Below are 24,078 nucleotides of genomic sequence, written 5' to 3'. Positions count from 1 at the left end.
GGAGAGAAATGCAAATATAAATTTTATGTCACTTAAACCAAAATATTTTTTCAGGACAAATAGAAAAAAACAACATTGTTTTACGCCAGACGCCACATAATAAAAACAAAAGAAGAAACAAACTGTGATACATTTTTTTTACTACGGTAGCAAATATGCAGTCATTTGTTTGCATAGATTGATTTTGTTCGCATGTGCAATCCCGCCTCACTTTAAAAAAAAAACAAGTTGCAAGTGCAAGCCCTTTATTATAGACCCATTATTGGTTTTTCCCATATAGGTATTCCATTTTGCTTCAATTCTCAAAAGAGCGGTTCCATTGTAAAAATGAATATTAATAAATCGGTGCCTGAAACAAGTACGTATGTTTTATCAGTATTGTTTTTTGAGGCTTGTTTTTTAGCATTTTAATCTGTTTTACATTGTACCTAATAGAAATATTCAGGTATCCCGAATGGCGTGCACCAACAAAATGTCGGCGATAAGGGAGGGGTGTTATCACAAATAAGAAATAATAAATTTTATTGGTGTACCTGATCCTAATAATTTTAGAATCTATTTATTCATTTTAATTATTGTGAATATTTTTTTTTCGTCATGTAGGTATTATCTTTTATATAACTTCTTTTGTGAATCAATTCATCGCTCAATACCATTTAATTAAAAAAGAGCGGAACTTGTGTGCGTCAACGAAGTAGGTAGGTATCTTCTGACAAAATCCTTGATAGTCAGTTGGTCGCAGTGCTTGCACTCGTTGTATACGTGGTACGGGTGCAATTTATTTGTTCTTATAATACGTTGTACTGTCTACTTATACCTATCAATTTCTTACGACATCAGTAGGTATGTTAACAAATGTAGTAAACTAGTAGAAGGATCGTCCATTTAAACCAACAATTGGTTCATTATTATTTTGAGGTCTTCCTTCGGGAATACTACATAATTCAACCCTATTTAGAAGCTGTTGCCGTGCCGTTTTACAGTGAACTGAAGATGTTTTTTAAATATAGTCCCACATAGATGCCCTATATCTATTTTTATACACTAATATTACAAATCAGTCTTTGTTTTTTGTTTGTTTAAGGGTTTATCTTTTGTTTTTAACTAATTAATTAATTAATAAATTTTAATAATAAATACCAGTGATGACTTAAATCTCTGAGACTATAAAAAAGGAGAAATAGTAACAATAGTTTACCAAATATTGTTACATTAATTTTTTGTGTAAAAAATATTTTTATCTTTAATTCGTACCTCTAATATTATACTACTAGCTGTAGCCCGCGACTTCGTCCGCATGGAATTTACCTTTATTTTTCTAAAAAGAATAGTCTAAGTTACTCCTTATTACATCAGCTACCTGTCAAAAAAGTCCTGTTAAAGTCGGCTAACCATTTCGGAGATTAGCCGGAACAGACAGACAGAGAGACAAAATTTGTAAAAAATGTTATTTTGGTGTATCTGTACCTTATTTATACATATGCATGTAGTAGGTACTAACGGTTATTTCAATATTACAAAGAGACACTCCAATTTTATTTATATGTACAGATAAAAAGGAATGGCAAAACGGTAAATATAGAAGTAAACGAATAGAATAGAATGGACGAACGAGAGGAGAAGAAGGACAGGGAACGGAGTTTAAATTGATATTCATAAATTGCAGAAGTAGATTGAATGATTTTGGAAGCAATTACATGCCGTTTTACAGTGTACATTTAAATAGCCAAGAGAATCGACATAGGTCGTCACAATCGATTAAAATTTATAATAAACACATAGGTAGGTACGTGTTGGTCTCACGAATATAACAAAGTTAACTACGCCCCATTGCTGACAACGTACCCTGTTAGGTCGCCCTCTAGTCCCTCTGGAATTCATTCCGGGATTCATTCCTGCTGAATTCAAGATAATGGACAACTGACCTAATTTAAAGCTCCCGTATAATGTTCAGCCAACTCATTATCTACGTATTATTATATTAGCATTGCCCATCTAAGTATCACTTATTTATTCTAATCTTTATGATGATTTATACAGTGTCCGGAAACTATCAGCTACATGAAAGTCCAGTTCGTTTAAAGTTCACTTAATTTTCATCCACATAATAGATTCTAAATGCTATATTTTTACAGAATTCTAAATAAAATAAATAGACATTAGTCCCATTGTTAATGTCATTTATTAAAAGTATTTTTTATCTTATGAGAACCAATTTTTTAAAACTGAACCTATATTTTACCTCAGATAATTTTAGGCACTTACCTAGACATGGTCAATTTTAAGTATATCTTTAATTATTATATAGGTACAGCGTTTTGTTTTCTATTTACTCCTGACTGTTCAAAATTTCACTGATACACTACTTTGCTTCTTAAGTTGAAGTTATGTATAAATTTTTTCGCTATTCTATTTTATTAGTGGTTCCTGTAATGTATTTTTCTTATCGTTCATCGATTTCATTTCTTTTTGTAATCATTTAGTTATTCACACCCTTTTTGAATATATAATCTGTCACACAGATGTCTATCTATTAGGGGCGGATGGGAAAATGGCGGACGCTTAAGCAGCGTTACAAATTAATCATAATCAGTATATCTTTACTAATTATAAAACTATAGTTATATACCTATAAAATCAACATTAATTAATTTAAGATATCAATCAATATTTATTTAATTTCAATAAAAAACAAAAACATAGATGTACTTACCCTTAGCTCTTGGGGTAAATAGGGACAAGTGCTGGGTACTACAAATATTTTCTATTTATAGTTTTGGACTCCAGGTTCTTTCTCTTTTTTTTATTTTCTCTTTTTCTTTTCTCTACATTTACTTTTTCCGGTGTGCTGGTGAAAATAATGGAACTTTTTTTAAAATAATCGTTTTGTACTAGTAAGTTGGAGAGTAGGTACTTGCACGACTTCACTAAGTGTTATTAAGGGAGCTGGACTAGTTTAACTTGTCATACAATGATTTACACCAGCTTCACTGACTTAAACTAGGTACTAATGCATATCCAGGTTTTGTTTTGTTTAAATCCTTATAGCTATGTTACCTAAAATTCCGTATTTACCCCAGATACTTTGTCCGCAATTAACCCAAACGAGTTAGGAAGTCAACAAAATTTTCAGGTTAAACAAATTTATCAAGACAAACTATTCACTACTCATTAACATTACAAACGACAGAATATATGACTTTTTTAATGATACTTATTCTTTATAAATAACAATCAAAACAGTAAATACTAAAAATTAAATAAAAATTAACATAAATGTAAAATTTTAATTAGTTTGAAACGTGTTCGTCATCAAAACGTCATCCGTTCATCAGAAATATTTGGTGATCATTTATGTAAGATGAGGAAATGTAACGCATGATCGTGGCATGAGGACGCGGAAAGTTAGGATTGAGCAGATATGTGTGTTACGTATTTACCCCGCGTCCGTAATACCCCCATCCTCCCCTACCTTTTACGGTTTAATATATAATATTAGGCCGGATTAACCATGTAGTGTTAGTATTAAATGGAATTAAGCTCTTTTAAAAAGTATTGAAAATGTGTAGCTCTCTCTATGATATTGATAGAATATATAATTTTTTTTGAACATGTCTACTTAGCCGGTTGAAGATTTGATGCCTTTTCACATTGATAAGGTAATGTGTGTAAAATTAATATTTTGTTTTTCCTAAAATACTTTTTATAACCCATTTATCATACTTATATAGTACAGGTAGGTTGTACCTATTTTAGTTGTACTTTGCACGGCTTTACTTAATAATGCCTATATTTGAAACAACTATGACAATGTAAGAAATTGAGTAATTCTTCTTTCTGACTGAATTTTTGTCAATCCGCTATAGTAATAGGATTTATTTATACAAACTTATCTAGTATGGTGTATTTCTTGTACCTTCCTAGACACTTTGTATTTTGTATTTTATTACTTGTACATAGAAATATGTATATGCAGTTTGTATTGGTAAATTTGTAATGTTAGAATTCTCAAAAAAAAATTCCACCTCATCTGAGGAGTGAACATTCTTAGTGAAAACCATTACGGACGAACGAATTTAAGTTTTTGACTCAATTAGATACGCCGATTTCTTCTATTTTGTATTATGTTTCCACTCGTATATCCCGTTGAGGATATAATTTCTAAAACTTAGGAACCATGTATTTTATGTTTTGGTAGTTAACTTTTATATTTAATTTCATTTTGATTACTGACGGACTCCTCATATCAACATTAAACCCTTATTTCTACTTCTTAGGCGAAGGTTTCTCAAAACTTATCAATTACGATTTTATTTATTTCGGCCAAAATATGCAATTAAACAATATCTATTGTAATTGACGATTTAATTATCGAATTATTTTGACAATGATTTTAAAACGTTGATAATGCAATTTTCACGCCATTAAATTTTATAGAGAGACAATTAAAGATCGCTTAAATCGTAATCCCTAAGGAAATAATACTGTACGATTAAAACCATTTCTGCACCGACTGAATCTTTAATTAGTTGCCTTTTAATTAACTACTGTAGAAACTCACAAATCTTTAATCGATTAAGACGCCAAGTCGCCTTATTCATAAGAAGATAATATAAGAAATATAGAAGTACTTAAAAATATACTTAACACATAATAAACTGTATTAAAAAATCCATTATGGATCGCATTATCAAGTAAAAATACATAAAATTCTGTTATTTTATTTAGTTTTACGTTACTATTTAGAAAATTGAATCCAAGATCGTTATTCCGCCATTTCAGAATGCTAAAGCTTCGTCAAGGTAAATCTTCCTGTGTGCGATTATTGTATTTTTCTTTCCCATTTTGTTTCCCCTGTGTGGTAGGTATTATTTTTAAATTCTCCGACACTGAGATTTTCATACTTTCTCTGATGTATTCATTCATTATGTTGTCCTTCGCTCAGACACCACACATTCATCTTAATAATCGCATTTCAGTTGTATGCAATCGAACGATTTTTTACAGTCCAGCACTTTGATCCATAGTTTATGGATTAAAGTGACAATGCGGATCATTGACTTGCCAACTTTTCCCCGTTACGACGTATCACCCACGTGTTCCCCACCTGCGAATCACACGTTGAGGTCGTAACTCTGCCGTCACCTTATCCATGCTGCGTTAATCAAATAAAAGCTGATTATTGAAATCTATATATAATACTACACTAATTCTTTTTGTTTCCAGGTTTAGAAATGTTAGAGGAAGATACTAAAAATTTTAAGTTTCCGTCTAATTTCAAACACATGAAGAAATATTTTATTGCAAAGTTTGAGGAAGAAATAACAAAGCCAGAAGAAGATACAGTCATTGACATTAAGAATGAAAATTATATGAAGATGTCCCCAACACTACCGTCATGTTCTTCTTCACCAGATATTCCTTTAAATTTGACAGTAAAGCCCAAAATTCAAAATAATCATAAAGCCGAAAACTTAGAAGAAATACCGAACGTGGGGCAACCAAAAGAAAGTTCCAATAAGTTAGAATCGGTATCAAATAAACGTAAAAAGATAATGTGTAAAGATTATGCCCGAGGAAAATGTAAGCGGGGTGTCACCTGCATTTATGCACATGAATTAGATATATCACAATTAAATGGTGTTTACAAATTTTGTCGAGATTTCGCCAATGGAAAATGCGCTCGCAAGAGCTGCATTTTTGTACATGCAACCACTTTTGAAACAGAACATTTCTATAGAACTGGTACTTTGCCACCACATGTACTTAACCATTTACAGGGGACTAATATGACCCAGACTCCATCGGAGTCAATTCCCGAAAGTAAGTTTACTACCCGCTTATAGTTATAGGTATAACATTTATGTCATTATGAGATCAAAATTTTAAATTATTAAAAATACTTTCAATTCTCAGAAGGCATAATAATATATTTTAAAAATAAGTTTTTCCTTAAAAATTTTACTGCTTAGGTCAATTATTTTATAAATTAAATAAGTATAATATACCTTTTAAATTCCTATATAATTTTAACGGAAGTTAACCAATTAAGGATTTCTTATTATTTATATAAAATCTTTGTTAATGCACTCTGAATAATGTATTGTATTTTTAATTTAGACTCCAATCGGGGCGTAATGGTGCCAGTATACGCTGAAGTACCATCCCAATTAAGAAATATGTAAGTATATATAAAATTCCATTAATATTTTACATTAAGAAAATAGAACAAATTTTCTTAAGCAAAAATAATCTGCTTAAGGTAAAAAAGGTCTGCCTGCGGTTTCACCCGCGTTAAATTTCAATAAAAAATATATATTATTCTGATGCGTAAGCTATATTACTGTAGTTTCATCAAAATTCGTTTGGTAGTTTTTGTCTGAAAGAGTAACAAACATCCATACTAACAAACTTCTACAATATTATTAAAATTAAGATATACATATATACTTAAATGTTGATAATTGTTTGGTAGTCACGCTACACTCGAGAACATCTGGAACCACTTGCCTAATTGTGGTTTTGATATAGTAATAGAAGGCCAAACAATGTTTAAGTGTTGAGAAACGATAAGGAAATTGCAGGAACATAAAACAATTTTAATCTTTCATAAAAAAATAAGATACCGGTCAAACCCTTCAAATTCCTGAATATACCGTGCATTCAGTACTTGTTTTGACGCACGTTCATATCGGCCTCGTCGATTTCGTAACACCTGAGCACACGGAGCACACCTGAGTTACTCCCACTCCGTCTGTACGTCACTATCACACTAACTCACGACATCGTCGAAGCAATACAACGACCCCAATTACACCATCCAACGCAATGTTGAAGTGGACTTGCTGGAGCTTACTTGTTAAGCACCAAGTGAATAAAAACCAATGTTAAGCTTGGTAGCCCCTCCGGTAAAACCCTGCCCCATTCAAAAACGATCAAAATCACGAGGATTTAATCCCCCTGATCCCTCGAGGTTCGTACCTGATAGAGATGATAGGAGACGAGTACGATCTGCATTCTGAAGCTGTAACTGCGTCAACAGCATTAGAATAGTTCGAAAAGAAAATCTATTACGATATAGTTAAATCACAATAACTATTTTTGGTTCAAAGTAGTCATTGAAACACGAAACTCGAAAGTTAATAATAATGGTATATCATTCTACTCTTAACTAGGATAATCTTTATCCAACAATATAGTACCTATCATAATAGTATTTGATTGTAATGCTAAAACTGATAAAACGTCTGCGGCGTGTGCTTGCGTAGTGCGCCCGTGAGCCAGCAATAGGTCAAGGTAACACTTTCCTACCGGTCCAAAACTTTTACGATGGTTAAGATGGTTCTATTATGCCTTTTAGGAAATGGAAATTACGGTTCAGGGCACTACTCTTTAATTCACGCTCGGAGTCGCAGTTGACTTTCACTAGTCCTTATAATGCAACATTCTTAACCATCTTGGAATCTTCCAAGGTCGACATCTATCGACCGGAAATAATTGACGAAATAAGCCTCTGGTTCGGAGATAGTATGCGAAGAGCTCTTTGACATAAGGGCAAAATGAGCCTGCTTTATCTAAAGCAAGTATGCATTATTTTTTATTTATAAATCATTGTTAAATGAAGAGTATATATATATGTATAAAAGGAGAGTAAAGTCAGATATGAGTGCTGATAGGGATCAGTGGAAGAAGAACTTACTGACCGACCTCAAATAATGGGATTAAGATATGGCAATGACAATGATTATGAAATTAATTGTTTAATATTTAAGAAAATTGTGATGTAACTCGTTAAATTATAAGAAAGTTTATGGTTTTAATGTTTATTAATGAATATTTCCAGAGAATTCAATACAACAGCAAGGCTAAACTTTTTATCCTCTACCCAAGTCAAATATAAACATGAAATAAATGCTGTGCATTTATTTCGTAGGATGGTTTCTTTTATATAATAAGAAAGTCAAACAAGTTGCCGTTCTATATGATTGAAACTAAAAACAAAAGCCTTATCATTAGTCTTTGATCAAGGTATAATAAGGGCTATGGTGTTTAAACATACTGTATAACAAGTTTGATAAGTTTCGCTTTCGATAAAAATTAAAAAACACTGACCATTTCAAATAAAACAATTAATAATTATAGTTGTAGATCTTCATTGTGATAAATCTTTCTAATTTTAAAACTGATTTTAGATTTCGTTCATGATGGCAAAGGATGCCATGTATTGAAGCCGTTGATTTTTTATTTTTTCTCAAGAACTTGTATTTGTTTTTTACTTCGCCATAAAAATGAAGAGGTTATTTAATAAAGCAATATAAAGTTTGTGAAAATATAATTTATTACTAGTTAAGTATACTACCTAACAGTAGTATAGTATAATGGTAGTTAAGAACTAGTAACAACTCCTTGTAACACGGGATATAGCTGGCATGCTCACTTTGCCTTTTATGTTATATCCTTATTAAATTTACACGTGATGCCACGAATATTCTATTTCTGCCTCATTCTGTCGACTATTACGTATTATTGAATCGAATATGACAAAAGACGCATAATATTATATATATTAAATTTATATATTCGTATTTTTTTCATTTTCTAAACTTATTCCTGTATCTAAACTGTATTCTATATATTCTGTATTCTAAACTTCCTTATAATGAATGTATAAACAAATAGGTACTTATACACAAATCCTTCGGAACGGTGAGCTTGATCCGTGATGCCTGTGAAGACAGAAAGCTTATTCGTTTCTGGGCAAAGCTTGGCCTACTTAGATTACTTTACTTGTCTCGCTCTATACGCATAACGGCCCAGAGTAGAGTACAATATACAATACAGTTCAACACTATGTGCCACCCGATCGAATTATTCGAACAAGGCTTTACATGAGTTGTCGGACAACACATCGAACGATAATCCGTTTGAATAATCCGTAATAAAGACGCTTTTGTACTAAGACAGGTATATCCCTTTGTAAGTAAGCGTAGTATCTTGTCATTTAATAATAAATAGTCACCATGTAAGGCTTGTATGTACTCTAAAGCAAGTCGCAAATCTACTACGTAGTACCTACTAATGTTCTATGTAGTCTAGATTCTAGACCATTCTCATATACGCTAGTCTTGCGACCTCATTCTTGATTATAAAATTTTACAACACAACCTTTAAATGCCCACCATTTCTTAAGAAGCATTTCGACGCTACTTTAATTTCTCCAAATCGCACTTACACCCTGTTATTATCAGTATGGTCGACTATGTACCAAGGAGAACTGTCTCATCGTAACGATTCCGAGGTACGTTCTTATTGTCGGATCCTATAATGGCTTGCTGCCGTTATAGTATCCGGTTCTTTCGGTTACTCCCGTTCTGCTGATATCTCGCTATCACACCAATTCACAACCATATCCTTGCTGGCAATGATGATGACTCCGACGATAAGAGCTGATGATAAGCCCAATACTCCTTCTGGTCGAACTCCTCTCCCATTCAAATGGAGATCGAAATCACGACAACCCGAGCCGAAGTACCTCTAGCGGCCCACACGCACACACCCACACACACACACATACACAGACACAACACAGACGGAGTTACCCTCTGCACTTTTTCTCTTTTATCTTTTATTATAGTTAGTATTCATACATAACATTAAAAAACCGTAGTTACGTAACTACGGTTTTTTCATGGTCACGGTTAGCACATATCTGTAACCCACGAAATATACTGAATGTCACCGAATATTCTAAGATTCGGTATTCGGCAAAATCACTATTCGTGGCATCTTCAATTTCTTGTTTTTGAGTAAACAACACCTCACCGACAAACTGCAGATGTTTTTGTTACATTATATGAATCACGATTGTCTTAAAATTAGTCGGTAAAAGGGTACGGCCAATGGACACGCTTGAAGTTTATTATGAAATAGATGTTCGCTTTAGGCTTGGTGGCCACTTTAGACCTTCATGCCCTTCGCTTATTTTATTAGTCTATGAGTTATTCATTTACATACGCTTATTCTATTAGTCTATTGTCTATTAGTTATTCATTTACATACTGCATTTATTCTAGTCGCTACTTACATTTTAGTAAGGACTTGTTATTCCGTACAAACGACTTATTTATCTTGCTGCAGTTGGTTTACTAATTTGTCTTTCTACAAATAATTTACTTTATAGCCGCGGTGGGTCTCAGGAATAAAAATATGACCTGTTTCTTATAAACGAACTTAAAAATTACTTAACAAACTTAGTTTTTCCCTGTATAGAAAGCATCGTTATCAGTTAGCTAGACGGTATAATGGCTCTTATAATCTTTTCTGATAAAAAATAGAGACCCCCTTAATAAATGCAAATATTGTTAAATCAAGGTAGAACGCTAGTATAGCTACTAAATGTACTAATACTTTAAACACTTACTATAATAATGTACACTATTAAATTACATTACATGTATTTATTATTTCAGCCGCGGCATTTTGATGGTCCCGTTCGTCCATTTACCTGACGACTTAAATGAGACACCATCACAAAATGTCCAAACCAGAGGATCGTCCACAAATCCAACGTTAAAACGCAAGTGGTCAAATGGAAGTAAGTGCTAGTATTACTTATTGCTTTTACTCATTACCTACGCAAGTTTGCCTTTTATACTTGTAGATTGTATATTATTCTATAGTTCGGCCTATTTATTGTATGAAGGTTTGTAGTCGCTTAAGGCTGATGATATAAGTCGTCACTCCTGTTTCTGAAGAGGTTGAGGCATAGCAGCAAATGTGCTAATCGAGGGCCTTCGGAACATTAGGCTAGGTTGACCGTAAGCCTGCATTTGATCGCTACGCCGCCCTCTTTGGAGATACCAAATGAGAGGTCAACAAAATTTTGTGGCAATCTGGTAACCTAAATACTGACTGATTTTATATCAGCTACCTAAAAAGTTATTTTTTTTTTAATGCCTTTACTGGTAGGTAGACAAGATTTTGTTCAATTTAGAGCAACAAGCAAACAATCTGGCCATCAGGCAAATATTTATTGCTCTGTTCATAAGGATCGACATAACTAGTACCCAAACGATCCTTTTCCTAATATTAGTTGACTGCGTGGGAGATTTCAGTTATTTATATAATTACATCAATACGTAGAGCACCCGTTTAAATATTATAATATGATAATTTACAAAACATGCAACATAAATATGATTTTGTTCTAGTTCAGGTAAGAAATTTACAGTAATTTCCTACAAGTTTTTTGATTTGATTTCATGTATGTTTTTTAGCTCATTTATACTCTGTTATGATTACCAGACAACTCACAACACACAAACACTTTTTCATTATCGTTACTTCTAAAAACTCATAACTCAATAAAGAACAAACTTTACGTACTTTATTTGCCAAAACTGATAAAAAATGGTATTTTGATATGAATTAATTTAGTATCTACTGTAAATAAATTAGACATTATTATTACAGTATCCATATTATATATTTTTATGGTTCACTATTTTGGCTACAACGGTTTCCTCATAATAGATAGATTATTGCTGTCACGGGTTTTTTAGAACTATTTATGAAAAACAATCCGACTATGTAACGCTAACGGTGTATGTAGCGAATTCCAAAAAGCTCTTAGAATGAAGTATTTATCTCAACTTAGTCTACACTAATTATATATTTCGAAGAATTAATATATTTCAAAGACAGCCTATGTGTTATTTTGGCGTATAACCTAAATTACTCTAAAGTTTTATAAAAATCCGTTCAGTAGCAGTGTTTGAGTGAAAGAGGAATAAAGCATCCATCCAAAGATTCGCGGTTAGTATATAAGTAGAATGTACATAATAAACTATTACTATATAATGAAGTAATTAAGGATGTATGCAAATAGATTCAACTGACTATAAAGATCCTAACTGGCAGTCATCTAAATTTTGTTGCAAAAACCATTTGGATTCCTTATGATCAACAACTCGCAGAAAGCAAATTACTTCCAGTATGTCAGACTTATATTTTACTAGCTATCCACCCCGGCTTCACACGGGTGTACCTACATGTATTATACATATAAACCAAACTCTTTAGTCAACCTATCTATTGCTAAAACTGTATAAAAATCCGTTGCGTAGTTTAAAAGATCTAAATGAACAGCCAGTGTAAACGACTTTATTTTATACTTTGCAACATTGACAAAGTATGAATAAACTTCACTGACTTCAGCCGTCTTGTCCAGCGCCGGGTATCGCCCCGCCCAACAATTAACACTACGTTTATGAAACATAACGCAGTTTACCTGCGACTGTATATAATTATAAAATAAAATTAGCAATGTCATGCAGAGATAAAAGGTCTAAATGAAGCTGTGTATAGTGCGTTAATACTGGGTCATGGACACGGAACCGATAATATAATTACTGTAGCAGAATAAGTTACTTAATGGGCTAGTGTACCTACTATTTCAACCACAATCATACTCACACACACTAACTGAAATACATTTTGTCTCATTTTACAAGAAGAAATAAGATTTTATTACTATTATTCTTATTATTCATTTTTAATCTTATGTTTGTTTAGGATACGGATAAATCTGTAAATTAATTACTCATTGAATTTTATTTTGTATCTATAACTATTGTATGGAGCAAGTACCTGCAAGAGCTTCAGAAATGTCGTATGTTAAAATAAAAAAGGTAATGCAACTATTATAATAAACCTGAAAAAATACTCACCACACATACTTAGAAGGCAAGATAAGATTGTGCACTCAGTCTTACTTACCCCAGCTCTGCACAGTCTCACCACCACCCGCTCACGGGTAATAAAACAGCAACAGCTCAAGGGTAACTCACAATGTAAAATTACGCATCGAAAATCTGCGTTTCCAATGTCAGAATACATTTAGGTATAAGGAAATAGACCAAAAGAATTCTTACAACATTAAATTCACTTTAAAAAAAATCGACCAACACTACCACTTTCTACATTGGACGTTTACAAGCGTGACTCAAGCGATTGAGTTCAGGGGTCCACGTTGCAGAAATTGTAAAATTGAATTCACAATCGTTTATTCGTATACAATAAAACACTTTCGGACGCTTGTATGATCAATTTATGATCACTATACCAAACATCTAGTTCTGCTAGCTATTTCTTTTAAGACGAACTGGCAAGAAATTCAACTGGTAGGTACATGTATTATGTTATTTGTTTTTTAATCAGTTTCGATTTCATAAAAAGTTTGTATTTATTTCGACAGCTTATTAAGTAACAATTCTTATCATCTGATAGATATAGCTCATTTCGTTGTGTTTTGGTTGTTGTCGGTAATTATGTCAGTAAGGTTGCTGGGTTTAATTTAATTAAAATAGGTAGGATTTTCATTTTTGCGATTATTATATTTATTTAAACAAGATTGTTTCTATTCACCTCATTCCGATTGATTTGCTTATACGGTGCATTTCATTTATATATTGATTAAAGACGTGAAATGAACAATTGAAAATATTTTTTAAAACCTTCATACAAACTGCGCAATCACGTAATCAATTTAATTTCAGCTTTCTATTATTTTTTTCTTGGTGAAAGTTGGCTTTCACTATGTACTCTACGTCAAACCCCGTATACATAGGTATATTTCGATAATAAGCTTTTTAATTTAATCAAAAGGTCATCCATAAATTGCATAACGAGGGCTTGGTGGAATCATTCTCTGTAGTTAGTAACTGAAATGTGAAGTTTTTCTTTTATTATATTAACACCAGGCGCTCTATTAAAATTTAGATTTGGAATTTTTGTTTTATGTTTTTTTCAACTTGCCTATGCTTGATTTTGATGAAAACAAATGAGAATTATATAATATATAATAATAAAATTTATTCATTTGACCCATTAGCCTTAAGATTTGGCAACACTAAGCGGTGGTTTTTAAATCTACATATTAGCTAACTTATAAAAGTTGTCATCATGAGGTGATCAGAGAATCTCTCTTAGGACATGCTACATTGTTCAAGTGAATATGAAACTGTAACTAGCTGTGACAAGGGACATAGCAATCCTCCCATCTGAAACCACTGTTTCATTAACTGCTGATGAAAAGGAACTTTGTGATAATCTTTTGAGCTGTACTAACAGATGTTTTAAGGTATCAGCTAAGAAGACCAACAATCTCTTACAGATTTTTTTTCTGTAAGCTGGTAAGACAGGTAAGAGATAGCTTATAGTGATCAGGCTGCCTTTTATAATGCACTTTATAAGTCGTTCCAGTAGTCCCAACCTAAAGGCAACATAATAAATAGTTATTATGTTGCCTTTAGGTTTGGACTAAAATATTTGTAATAAATATTTTTTAATTGTATAAAATTTTAATCTTATTAAGTTCAGAATTGTGAAAATTGATAAGCTACCTCTAAAAATTTCTTGTTTTGACTATGATTCTTTAAATGTACTCGTATTATCTTTTGTACTAAAAACAGCTGCATTCTATTATAACCTATTTTGTATGTTACTCCTTTCACATAGTAAAGTAAGATAGTAAGAATGTTGGTTAACGCTGAACTATAAATATTGTCACACTTGTTTTTTTATATCCGTACATTGGCATATTTCTTCTGTATCAGTTCTTCATTATAATCTACATGGAGTAACTCCTCAGTTAGGTATTCCGAATCGTTCAAAATGAAAGCACAATCAGTGAGAGATCACAATTGAGTCTCGTCTGTTTTTTAATCTCGTAGACTAAATCGACGTAGTATCGTAGTGGTGTAGTATCGTAGATACAGGTTACGAAACCAATTTGTTGAATCGTGTCTTTTTATTTTGAACAATTTATTAAAAATTTTCTATTAAATTAACACATAGGTATTATTTTTTTAATTTATTTTACGTACACTAGTATTTCTATTATTAATCTTTGAATTTAATAATAATTAAGTTATAGAAAATAGAAATTATATTCTTTTAGATTAATTAATAATATTATTTTCCGATGGTACCACAATACTATTTAAAAATCGCAAAAAGCTTACAATACAATATTTAAAATTTGTTCCTGAGATAATAATAACAGATTATATGTAGCCAGTATGATCACATTGAGTTAGTATGTTGATATCAATCCGTGTTAGTAGGCTATCTATACCTATACTGAATCCAGCCGATGCCGTCACCTTTACACCTAAAAATTCCAAACATCCATAAACTTTAATATTTAAAAAAAAATATTAACGATAATATTGTAATGGTAAAAATACCGTTTATATAATATATACGATTGTAAACAAGTGTGAAAAAAGATTTGAACTTTTTTGCACGAGTCACCTAAAAGTTTATGAAATTGATTACCGGTCAACGAGTTTATTATATGGTCGTATTTCACCAAAGAAACTGATCGCGTTTAGTTCGAATTGAACGCCATTAAAACGTTTGAACGTGTTCAAAGCTTCATTTTGCATTTCACCACTACCAATTTCGCTAAACACGTTTATAAATTCGGAACGTCTGATTTTCTACAGTTAACTCTTTAAACATATTTAAAGCAACTTCAGTTGTTAAACATTCATCAATAAAATTATTGACAATAATTATAAATATGTCAAAAATTTTAATGATGAATGTTCCCTACATTAGTAGGGAATAAAAAGAAAATTGCCAGTAGTGTAAAAAAAATCGTCACTAATGTAATGTTTTACTATTTTATAGGTAAAGGTTGTTGTTTTATATTTTGTAGTCGACGGTACTTATTAAATTAAAAATTAAAAATTTTATCCTAATTATCAAATGATTGAATTACAAATATTTCTTAAAATTATTTTATTTAAATTGCATCAAATATTATTTTATGAGCATGTAACACTGTGATCGAATGAAAATCTAAACTTCATTTTGGTAAACGCGATCTGTATAATATTGGTAAATTCTATTTAATGTTAAACGAGATCAACGTCGTTCTTTTTTTCTAGTTTAGCTGAACTCCATTTCTTTGAAGGTATTTATACTACGATTGGTGAAATCCACCTTAGTGTTAAATTTGTGTCAAGTCCTTTCTGTCTCTTTTATACTTTTAGAGCAGGATTCGTTTAATTTACTACGACTTAGTACCTACTATTTCTTTGCAAATTCAGTCATTCTATTAGTATTTTATGTTACATCATTATTGCTTCAACAATAGGCACTTGATTTTGTTACTTTGCGGAAACGAGTTTAGGGTAAAGCTTTGGGCGTTCCTAGCTTCCTAGATCGCTTCGTGTGTAGCGAACTAAGGCCCGATTTTTCATTTTGATTATATTTATATTGCTCCTAACTTTAATATCGTGTGTAGGCAGAGACCTATGCTCTTTTGATTCTACGCCTGTACATTTCATAGGTAAGGGCTATCCGAAATTAATTTCATGTATTAAGCGAGTGACAGTACCGTTATTAAGACATACGTACATTTAATTTCAGCGGCTGCATCTGCACCGTTTGTTGATAATGAAAATACAGAACTACCGGGAATGAAGGATTGTCCAAATTGTGACATATATATAAACAGGTATTATTACCTTATTTCTATTAATGCTCAGTGACAGTATTTAATAAATTCATCCATTAAAAACTACTTTTATTTATAAAAAATGTCTGTAAAACCTATTTTAGCTATTAAACTGTTATGTCGTTTTATTTCTAACTTTTCTTAATTTGAACGAACGGTGATGAAACAGTGGTAGTTAAAATTGGTTGGTTTTTAAACATACGTAAGCATTAAATAAATTGTTTTGGTATTATGCATACGCGAGTCTTTAAATAAGTTCGTTTAGTTTCATGCATATGCAATGCATTTATTTAATAAACGGTTCAGCTTTTATGCATACGCGAGTCATTAAATGAGTTGTTTTGGTTTTATGTATACACGTGTCTTTAAATAAATGGTTTTCGCAAGCGTTGCCGATTTATTCAGCTCCTTATCTATCTACCCCTTTACAGTAGTAGTTATAAATACAAAAAAAATGCAATATGCTCTCTTTGTTTTATTAATATCTATACATGTGTACTAACAGTTAGCTGAGTTACCGGCCGAGCTCGTCTATTATTATAAGAAAATAATACATTATCATATAACAACCCACCGTTATCCAGCATTATTATAATAATAGTAGTGACCGCGTGAGACGATGTATGGTTATCGTCATCGTCGATAATCATACGACAAAATAAGTAAAGCAAATTTACAATGCCATCTATTATTTTATAAAGTATTTTCTTTTTATAGGGTCCGGCCGAACTTTTGTTTTTTAGCTGCGGCTAAATAACGTGAGACATGGCCTTAGTTTCTGTTTCGGTTAAAATATTACCGAATATACTATATATGTATATGAAATAGATAATTTGCACTGCGATCGGATCCGGTTTACGCAACTGCGACCTACGAGTCACAAATTAACATTAATATAAGTTTTTGAATATATCAAAAATTATTAATTCATGTAGAACTTTAGTCACTTATGTAAGTCATTTATTTTAATATTTTTTCCATATGACATCACATTTCAAATTAATTTTGAAGGTTTACATTTAACTGTTTTCATTCACTTAATCGAGTTTTTAAAGATAGGGGTTAAAGATACTACAATCCACAATATTTATCCAGGGCTCAATACAAAGCACATATGTGATAATATAACATTGTAACTTTTTAATCTACTTCGAAACAATATTATTTCACCCTACACTAAGTAGACCTATATTAGGTCAAATTAGGGAGAAAATTGAACTCATACCCTAAATCCACAGCAGTTAAATACTTATAATTTTTCCAATTGATACATTTTATGATCAAAATCAAGAATTATTGGAAATTCCACACCCACGCGATCAAGAGTTAAAACATCAGTATAAAACTGAAAAAAATAATAGTCTAATTTGATTGAAATAATTTAATAAACTTTTACAGTTGATGAAATTGTCCGCGATTTCTCTACGTTTCTCAAGAGGCAGGAGGTGGTGTTTTTTGCAGAACTCAAGATGAGTAGTTCTTCTACTCATCTTCATACGGATCACGTAATCTGTAGGCCAAGAAACTAAATAAATTTCTTTTCGATATTTTCAAGACAAGTATATATCTGAATGGTCCAAGAAGTTTCCAGCCTCAACCCAAATATGGCGACACTCGTCAGGCAATGCTCACCAAAGTTTCGGTCATTTTGGATGCGTAGTTATTAGTTCAGTCGTTTAAGTGAGTCGATATGAGTGTTTTTTTTAAATAGAAAATAAATTGTATCGTGTTATTATTACATTTTTGTTTTTGAAAGCCAATACGGCTACTGAAATCAACAATCTATCAGAGTTAAATTCTAGTTATGTGAACCCTTCACCATCATTGACAACAATGAAATTTTGACCGGCTGAATTTAAACGTGGGGTTAATCTCTTGGGAGACGATGAATGTTCGAGCCGTCCAAACACTACAAAGGATAATATTGTTAAAGTGCACTAAATAGTGTTGTACGACCGCTGAATTAAAGAGAAAGATATCAGAGGTAATGAAAATGGCGAAAGGACGTGTCTGTCACATGTTAAATACAGATTTAAACATAGGAAAGCTATCCGCGCGTTGGATCCCCGAATTTTGGAGAAAAAGAGTTTTGGCACCTAATAATTACTGTAGATGAAATTACGAGATCAAACCCCACGCGAATTTATTTTGTACCCTCATCTAAAAATTCTCTTGGACATTATTATTCTCAATGGACAGATATTTTCGTCAAATGAGAGATAAATGAATGAACTTTGTGGACAATTATTTGCAGAGATAAACACCGAGTGGACAGCTTAGTGATAGGAACATCGCTGCGAGAAGTTTATAGAGAGACTATGTAGAAAAATATATTAACAATTTAAGAATATATGTTGTATCATTGTTACGTCGGTAACTTTTCAGATCACCACACGTAAGTTTTGTATGTTGACTTCAAAATCAATAAAAAACATTACACACACTACCAAGAATTTGACATACACACATATATGTCTACTCTTTTGTTTATTGCCTGTGCGACTGCCAATATTTGTGATTATAGAAGTATAGTCTTTAACAATATAACCTTAATAATGTTCAAACGTCAAATTCAAATTAGTTAAGGTCATAAAAGTAAATAAATTTTTATTTTTTTATCTATTTCACTTATAAGTACTCTATTTAATACTAGGATTAGAATACCTTGTGTGTATAAACATTGCTTTAGGATATTTATTTATAAACTTACTTCGGCTATTTCTATGATGAGAATGATAACAAATTATTTTTAAATAAAAATGTTGGATGGATAGAAATGATGGAACCTTCCTTTGAAGGATTCTAAGTGCAGAACTTTGTCTTCATTGTTAATTTATTGTGTAAGGATAATTCAGAAGGATAAATTATTTAATGCAGCATACTTCTTATGCCTAATCAGTAAGGAATGTGACATGATTTACCAGTTCGAGAGCTCTGACATGTGTCTTCTGTCTGATTCTCCACTCAGATACCTATAGAATATTCTATGTTATCATATTTTCTGCTTTGTTGAGCTCTGGTAGAATCCTTATACCTAGGCACATCTAGCGATCATGGTTGCATAGCCACAGCTATAAAATACTAGTCGAGGTGTAATTTGCCTTATTTTCCTATTAATTAATAATTATTCGATTCTAGAAAATAATAGACAACTTATTGACTGAATTTTATTTTTATTTATTGATCATTTTGATAGCCCAAAATGTCAGGTAGCACTGTAGCACTGCGACTTGCATAGATAGATCTATTCTGCTCGCTTGATTTATTATAGTAAGCATTTCCAAAATACAATTTTATTTTGTTTAAGATAACTTTGAAATTTTTTTTTCGTACACCTCCATTGTTTGGAGATTGACAACCGTATGGGAACTAGTGACCCTATTGTTAGCAATATTATATCAGCTTTACTTCCACGCAGTCCTCCTGAAACTAATTCCTAACCTAATTTAATTCATCCTCACCTTATATTTCACTGTCACGTCAGCGTATATATGTGTAACGTGAACATGCAAGGAAAAGAGATTGTCAATGTTGGAAACTAGTTACCTACCCTATTGAACTCCATGATGTATCTCCTGGAATGCATTATCGTGAATCTATTTTCATAATAGTTTAATTTTTCTGTTTTGTATTCCGTACAATTTTCTTTTACTTATTTATTTAAAGTTTTTTTTTTTATTTTAAAATTCATTGGAGGAAATGTTATACCTACTATTTCTATACATTTCAGATGCGAACCAATCTTATAATTCAAAATATAAAGAAAACATGGTTGCAAATACAGCCTCAAACTCAACTGAAATCAACAGAAGATTCTTACAACCGCCACCACCGCCACCAGCGGATCCCCCATCTAACAGCGTAAACTCATCCAGAGGTAATCTTACATAATGTTATGTTGTATTTATAAGAGAACATAACACTAAAATATAAAATGCAAGTAAAAAAATCAATCTGAAGTGAGTTAAAGAAATTGGACATGGTGGTATACGGAAATAATATTCATATATGTACATAATACTGACATGTATTTTTTTTATTACTATACCTGCCTTCCTGTTCGGCGAACTACTTCAGTTGAAATGAAGTGCCAAGGATACATTTTTCAAACATGTTGATTTAAAAAAAACCAAGCATTTAAATATACACAAATAGGTATATGTGTATATTTCAACGCTTGGTTTTTTTTATAATCCCTTGTCTAAACAAATAACACCAGGAAAAGTATTTTCCTAAATAATCGTTTACAGAATAATATACTTCATTCAATTAGTCTTTCTTAACAAAAATGTTAAATTTATTAAATGATAGATACAGAATACATTTTTATCGTATTATATTTAGTAAATTCGAATTTAATGTCCATTCCTATATAAGAGCTATTAACTTTATATAAATGAAATTTGGGTGCTACAAGTTTATATTTGTATCCAGTATGACGATTAATATGACAATTTTTATTCATGTCAAAATCATTTACTATAAATTTTAAACCATTTTTCAATTACAACGCAATATTATAAAAAAAATATGATTACAGATCCGGTTCCAAATATACTTGATATAAATAAGATACAATTCTCAAAGCCACCACCACCTCTACCACGGCAATACTGGAGAGCGGCAAAACCCACCGAAATGCCTCCTACGGGGGGCCCAACAACATCTGATGGCTCCGCCAGAGGTAATCTTACTCTTATTATATATGTAGTTAGTTATGTGTTATATTTATGAAGGAAATTGGACACCATTATATAAGCAGTCAAAATTGTTTTTTTCATATCGGCCTCTTATTCATGTATTTTTTTTACCACTGTCCCGAGCGTCCAATTCGAATAACAAAAGTTTTTGTTTCTAAATTCACTAGAGCTGATTAGAAAGTTGTTCACACGTATTGTTCATGTCAATATTTATTTTGAGTGAATTTTATCAGCGTACTACATACGTATATCTACTCGTAAATATTGAAAATAACCGTCACGACTTTTATCCCAGATGGGTGTATGATGTAGTCAGACGCATTGTCAACTGTTGATTTTATGGAGAACGCAATACTTATTCTGCTATTTCTCTCTCCCTGAAAATTATTTCGTGGTCAATTCATCCTTACCTTATTATATAGGCAGAAGGGATTGCTAGTATTGAGGAATAGTAACTTCATATGGTCGAACTTCTTGTGATCGGTCCCGGACAGATTGGAAGATTTTTGGTTAACAGGTTATATTGGTTAATCTTTTTTACCCACAATTTTTTCTATTTATTTATCATAAAACATATTAATGTAATTATACTTAGAATAAATTTTACTGTTTTTCAGGGAGACAGATATACTATAAGTCGACTTATAAAGAAAATAATTCAGTTGCTGATCGACCCTCGAATACAGTAACTGAAATTAACAGGATGAATTTCCTACAACCACCGCCACCACCGCCACCACCGCCACCTCCACTACCTCCACCACTACCTCCAAATTCTCCTCCAAGAGACACTCCTTTAGACATCAAACAGGAGTGGTATGATTTTGACTCGGCAACTAAATCAAATCCAGAATATCCTTCTGTTTCTGAGTTTTGCTGCAAAAAAGAGAGTAAACCTAAAAAAATAATGTGTAAAGATTTTATTCGAGGTAAATGCACTCTTGGAGATACCTGCATTTTTGAACATGCGTTAGATTTGTCACAATTGGAAGGCGTTTATAAGTTTTGTCGTGATTACAGTAAAGGAATATGCCAAAGAGTATGTTGCTATTTCGCACATGCCTCAGCTTCGGAAACCGAAAATTTCTTTCGAACTGGATATTTACCACCACATGCAATTAGTCATATACAATGGAATAACGTCGCTCGCGCACATTTTTCTTCTGACAGGAATGCTTTTACGCCTAATGTGTACAACAATTATGTTCATCCCCGTACCAATAATTTCAATAATTAAAAGTATTTTTTTAACACTGGTACTAACAATATAGCCATATTATATACCAGGTGTCTACACACATTCGTAAACTATGCGCCTCATTCTTTTTTTATTAATAATGACCATATATATTATGGTCTACGTGACCTTCTTGCACTAGTAATTATATTGTCGCCGCTTTTCTCTGTTGTCTCTTCTCTTGTCTTCAGAACGCGACTAATTTACAAGTATCGTTACGTTACTACTGACTTTTCATACAATGAATGTTGATACATTCACCTGCTTTCCTTATCGACGTTCATTGCATGAAAAGTCAGTAAGGAATGCAGGGTGTACATTTGCCTAGGCAGGCAAATGTATCACCAAAGTTCGTTACATCACTACTGCGTGCCTACTCAATAGTGCTGCAACGCACTTTGTTGACATTTTCATTCAATCGTATAATGGGTATATTTACATTCATTAAAAAATACAATACTTAAATGTATTTTCCTATCAATATTATAAAATAATAATCATAGTAAGTAAGTTAATCTGTAGTAGTGTGTATAAATGTCAGTATTAGTAACACTGTTTGAGAATGGATAATTTGTTCACTCCGTATCTACGTAACACCTGTACATAAACAACTTTAAAAGTTGCTATGTAACTACAAGAATAGATACTAATGAAATGGCACTAAAATTGTGTAACAAAATAGCTGTCCAAATTATTTTAAATATATATCTTAGCCATCAATATATACGTACCAAAGAATAGGTTAGTAATTTTAAATTAGTGATAATTATGATATAATCATGTGTTATTACCGGTTTTAATTGGTACTACGAAAATAAACAACACTAAAGTTAATAATATTGTACCAATAAAATTATCATTAATATAGTCTATAATCTGAGATTATTAAGACATTCTCTTTTAAAAAAACACTACTTTCCATTGCAGAGCAATATTGCCTCTCAGTACAACCTTACCTCACATTCTACTCTATATATCAAGGTGTTCTTGCTTGATTGCTGGTAAGGTACCAGCAACTAAATACCATCATCGCACAACCCGCTAAAACTTAAAATCATCCTGATATACTGGAGAAATGGCGGTTCTCCAAAAACAGGTATTGCCAAAAATTTGGAAACGTACAACCATATTGTAGAATCGTGTTCCAGCAATGGTATTTGCGATTAGATAGAATTGTCACACGATCAAAAATCGAGCTTATTCTTCTATAAAATACCGACAATTCACCCGCTCATGGGCTGCGGTAATCACTTGCCCAGTTAGGTATGCCGTAAGTTTATCCCTATGCTATAAAATAAAAAAAATATCTATAAACCCTGTCCGATCCGTTTAGATATTGTTAGGTATATGAATTTATGTAATACTTTTTACATAACGCTTAAAAAAATACCAGGCAACGCAGTGCGTGCTACTGAGCGACTTCACACTACGTGTATCAATTGTTTTATTAATATTTGTGTTTATGTCGCGTTTGGGCGATGTTTATGCAGTTCTGAAAAGAATTGAATATTATCAATATTCAATTTCCGTCTGAATGGTGTTTAGTTGAGCTTGAACACGTCAATATTGGTAGGTCTATCTTATTCTAACTCTTTACAGTACTTTACTCACAT

The 24,078-nt window shown here is 32.0% G+C and overlaps 1 protein-coding gene across 1 annotated transcript; it reads left to right on the top strand.

Moving 5' to 3' along the window:
• Positions 1-205: 205 nt before the first annotated feature.
• LOC131848073 (zinc finger CCCH domain-containing protein 10-like) lies at positions 206-22,571 on the top strand. Its single transcript, XM_059197830.1, has 7 exons — positions 206-358; positions 5,227-5,823; positions 6,121-6,181; positions 10,470-10,594; positions 20,259-20,405; positions 21,069-21,212; positions 21,846-22,571. The coding sequence occupies exons 1-7, from the start codon at positions 328-330 to the stop codon at positions 22,463-22,465; spliced, it is 1,725 nt and encodes a 574-aa protein (XP_059053813.1). The 5' UTR covers positions 206-327; the 3' UTR covers positions 22,466-22,571.
• The last annotated feature ends 1,507 nt before the right edge of the window (positions 22,572-24,078 follow it).

This window comes from Achroia grisella, unplaced genomic scaffold (genome assembly GCF_030625045.1).
Source record: "Achroia grisella isolate CSIRO2021 unplaced genomic scaffold, CSIRO_AGI_Agris_v1 utg546, whole genome shotgun sequence".
Taxonomy (NCBI): domain Eukaryota; kingdom Metazoa; phylum Arthropoda; class Insecta; order Lepidoptera; family Pyralidae; genus Achroia; species Achroia grisella.
The sequence above is the reverse complement of the archived record's forward strand: the minus strand, read 5'-3'. Positions and strand labels throughout refer to the sequence as shown.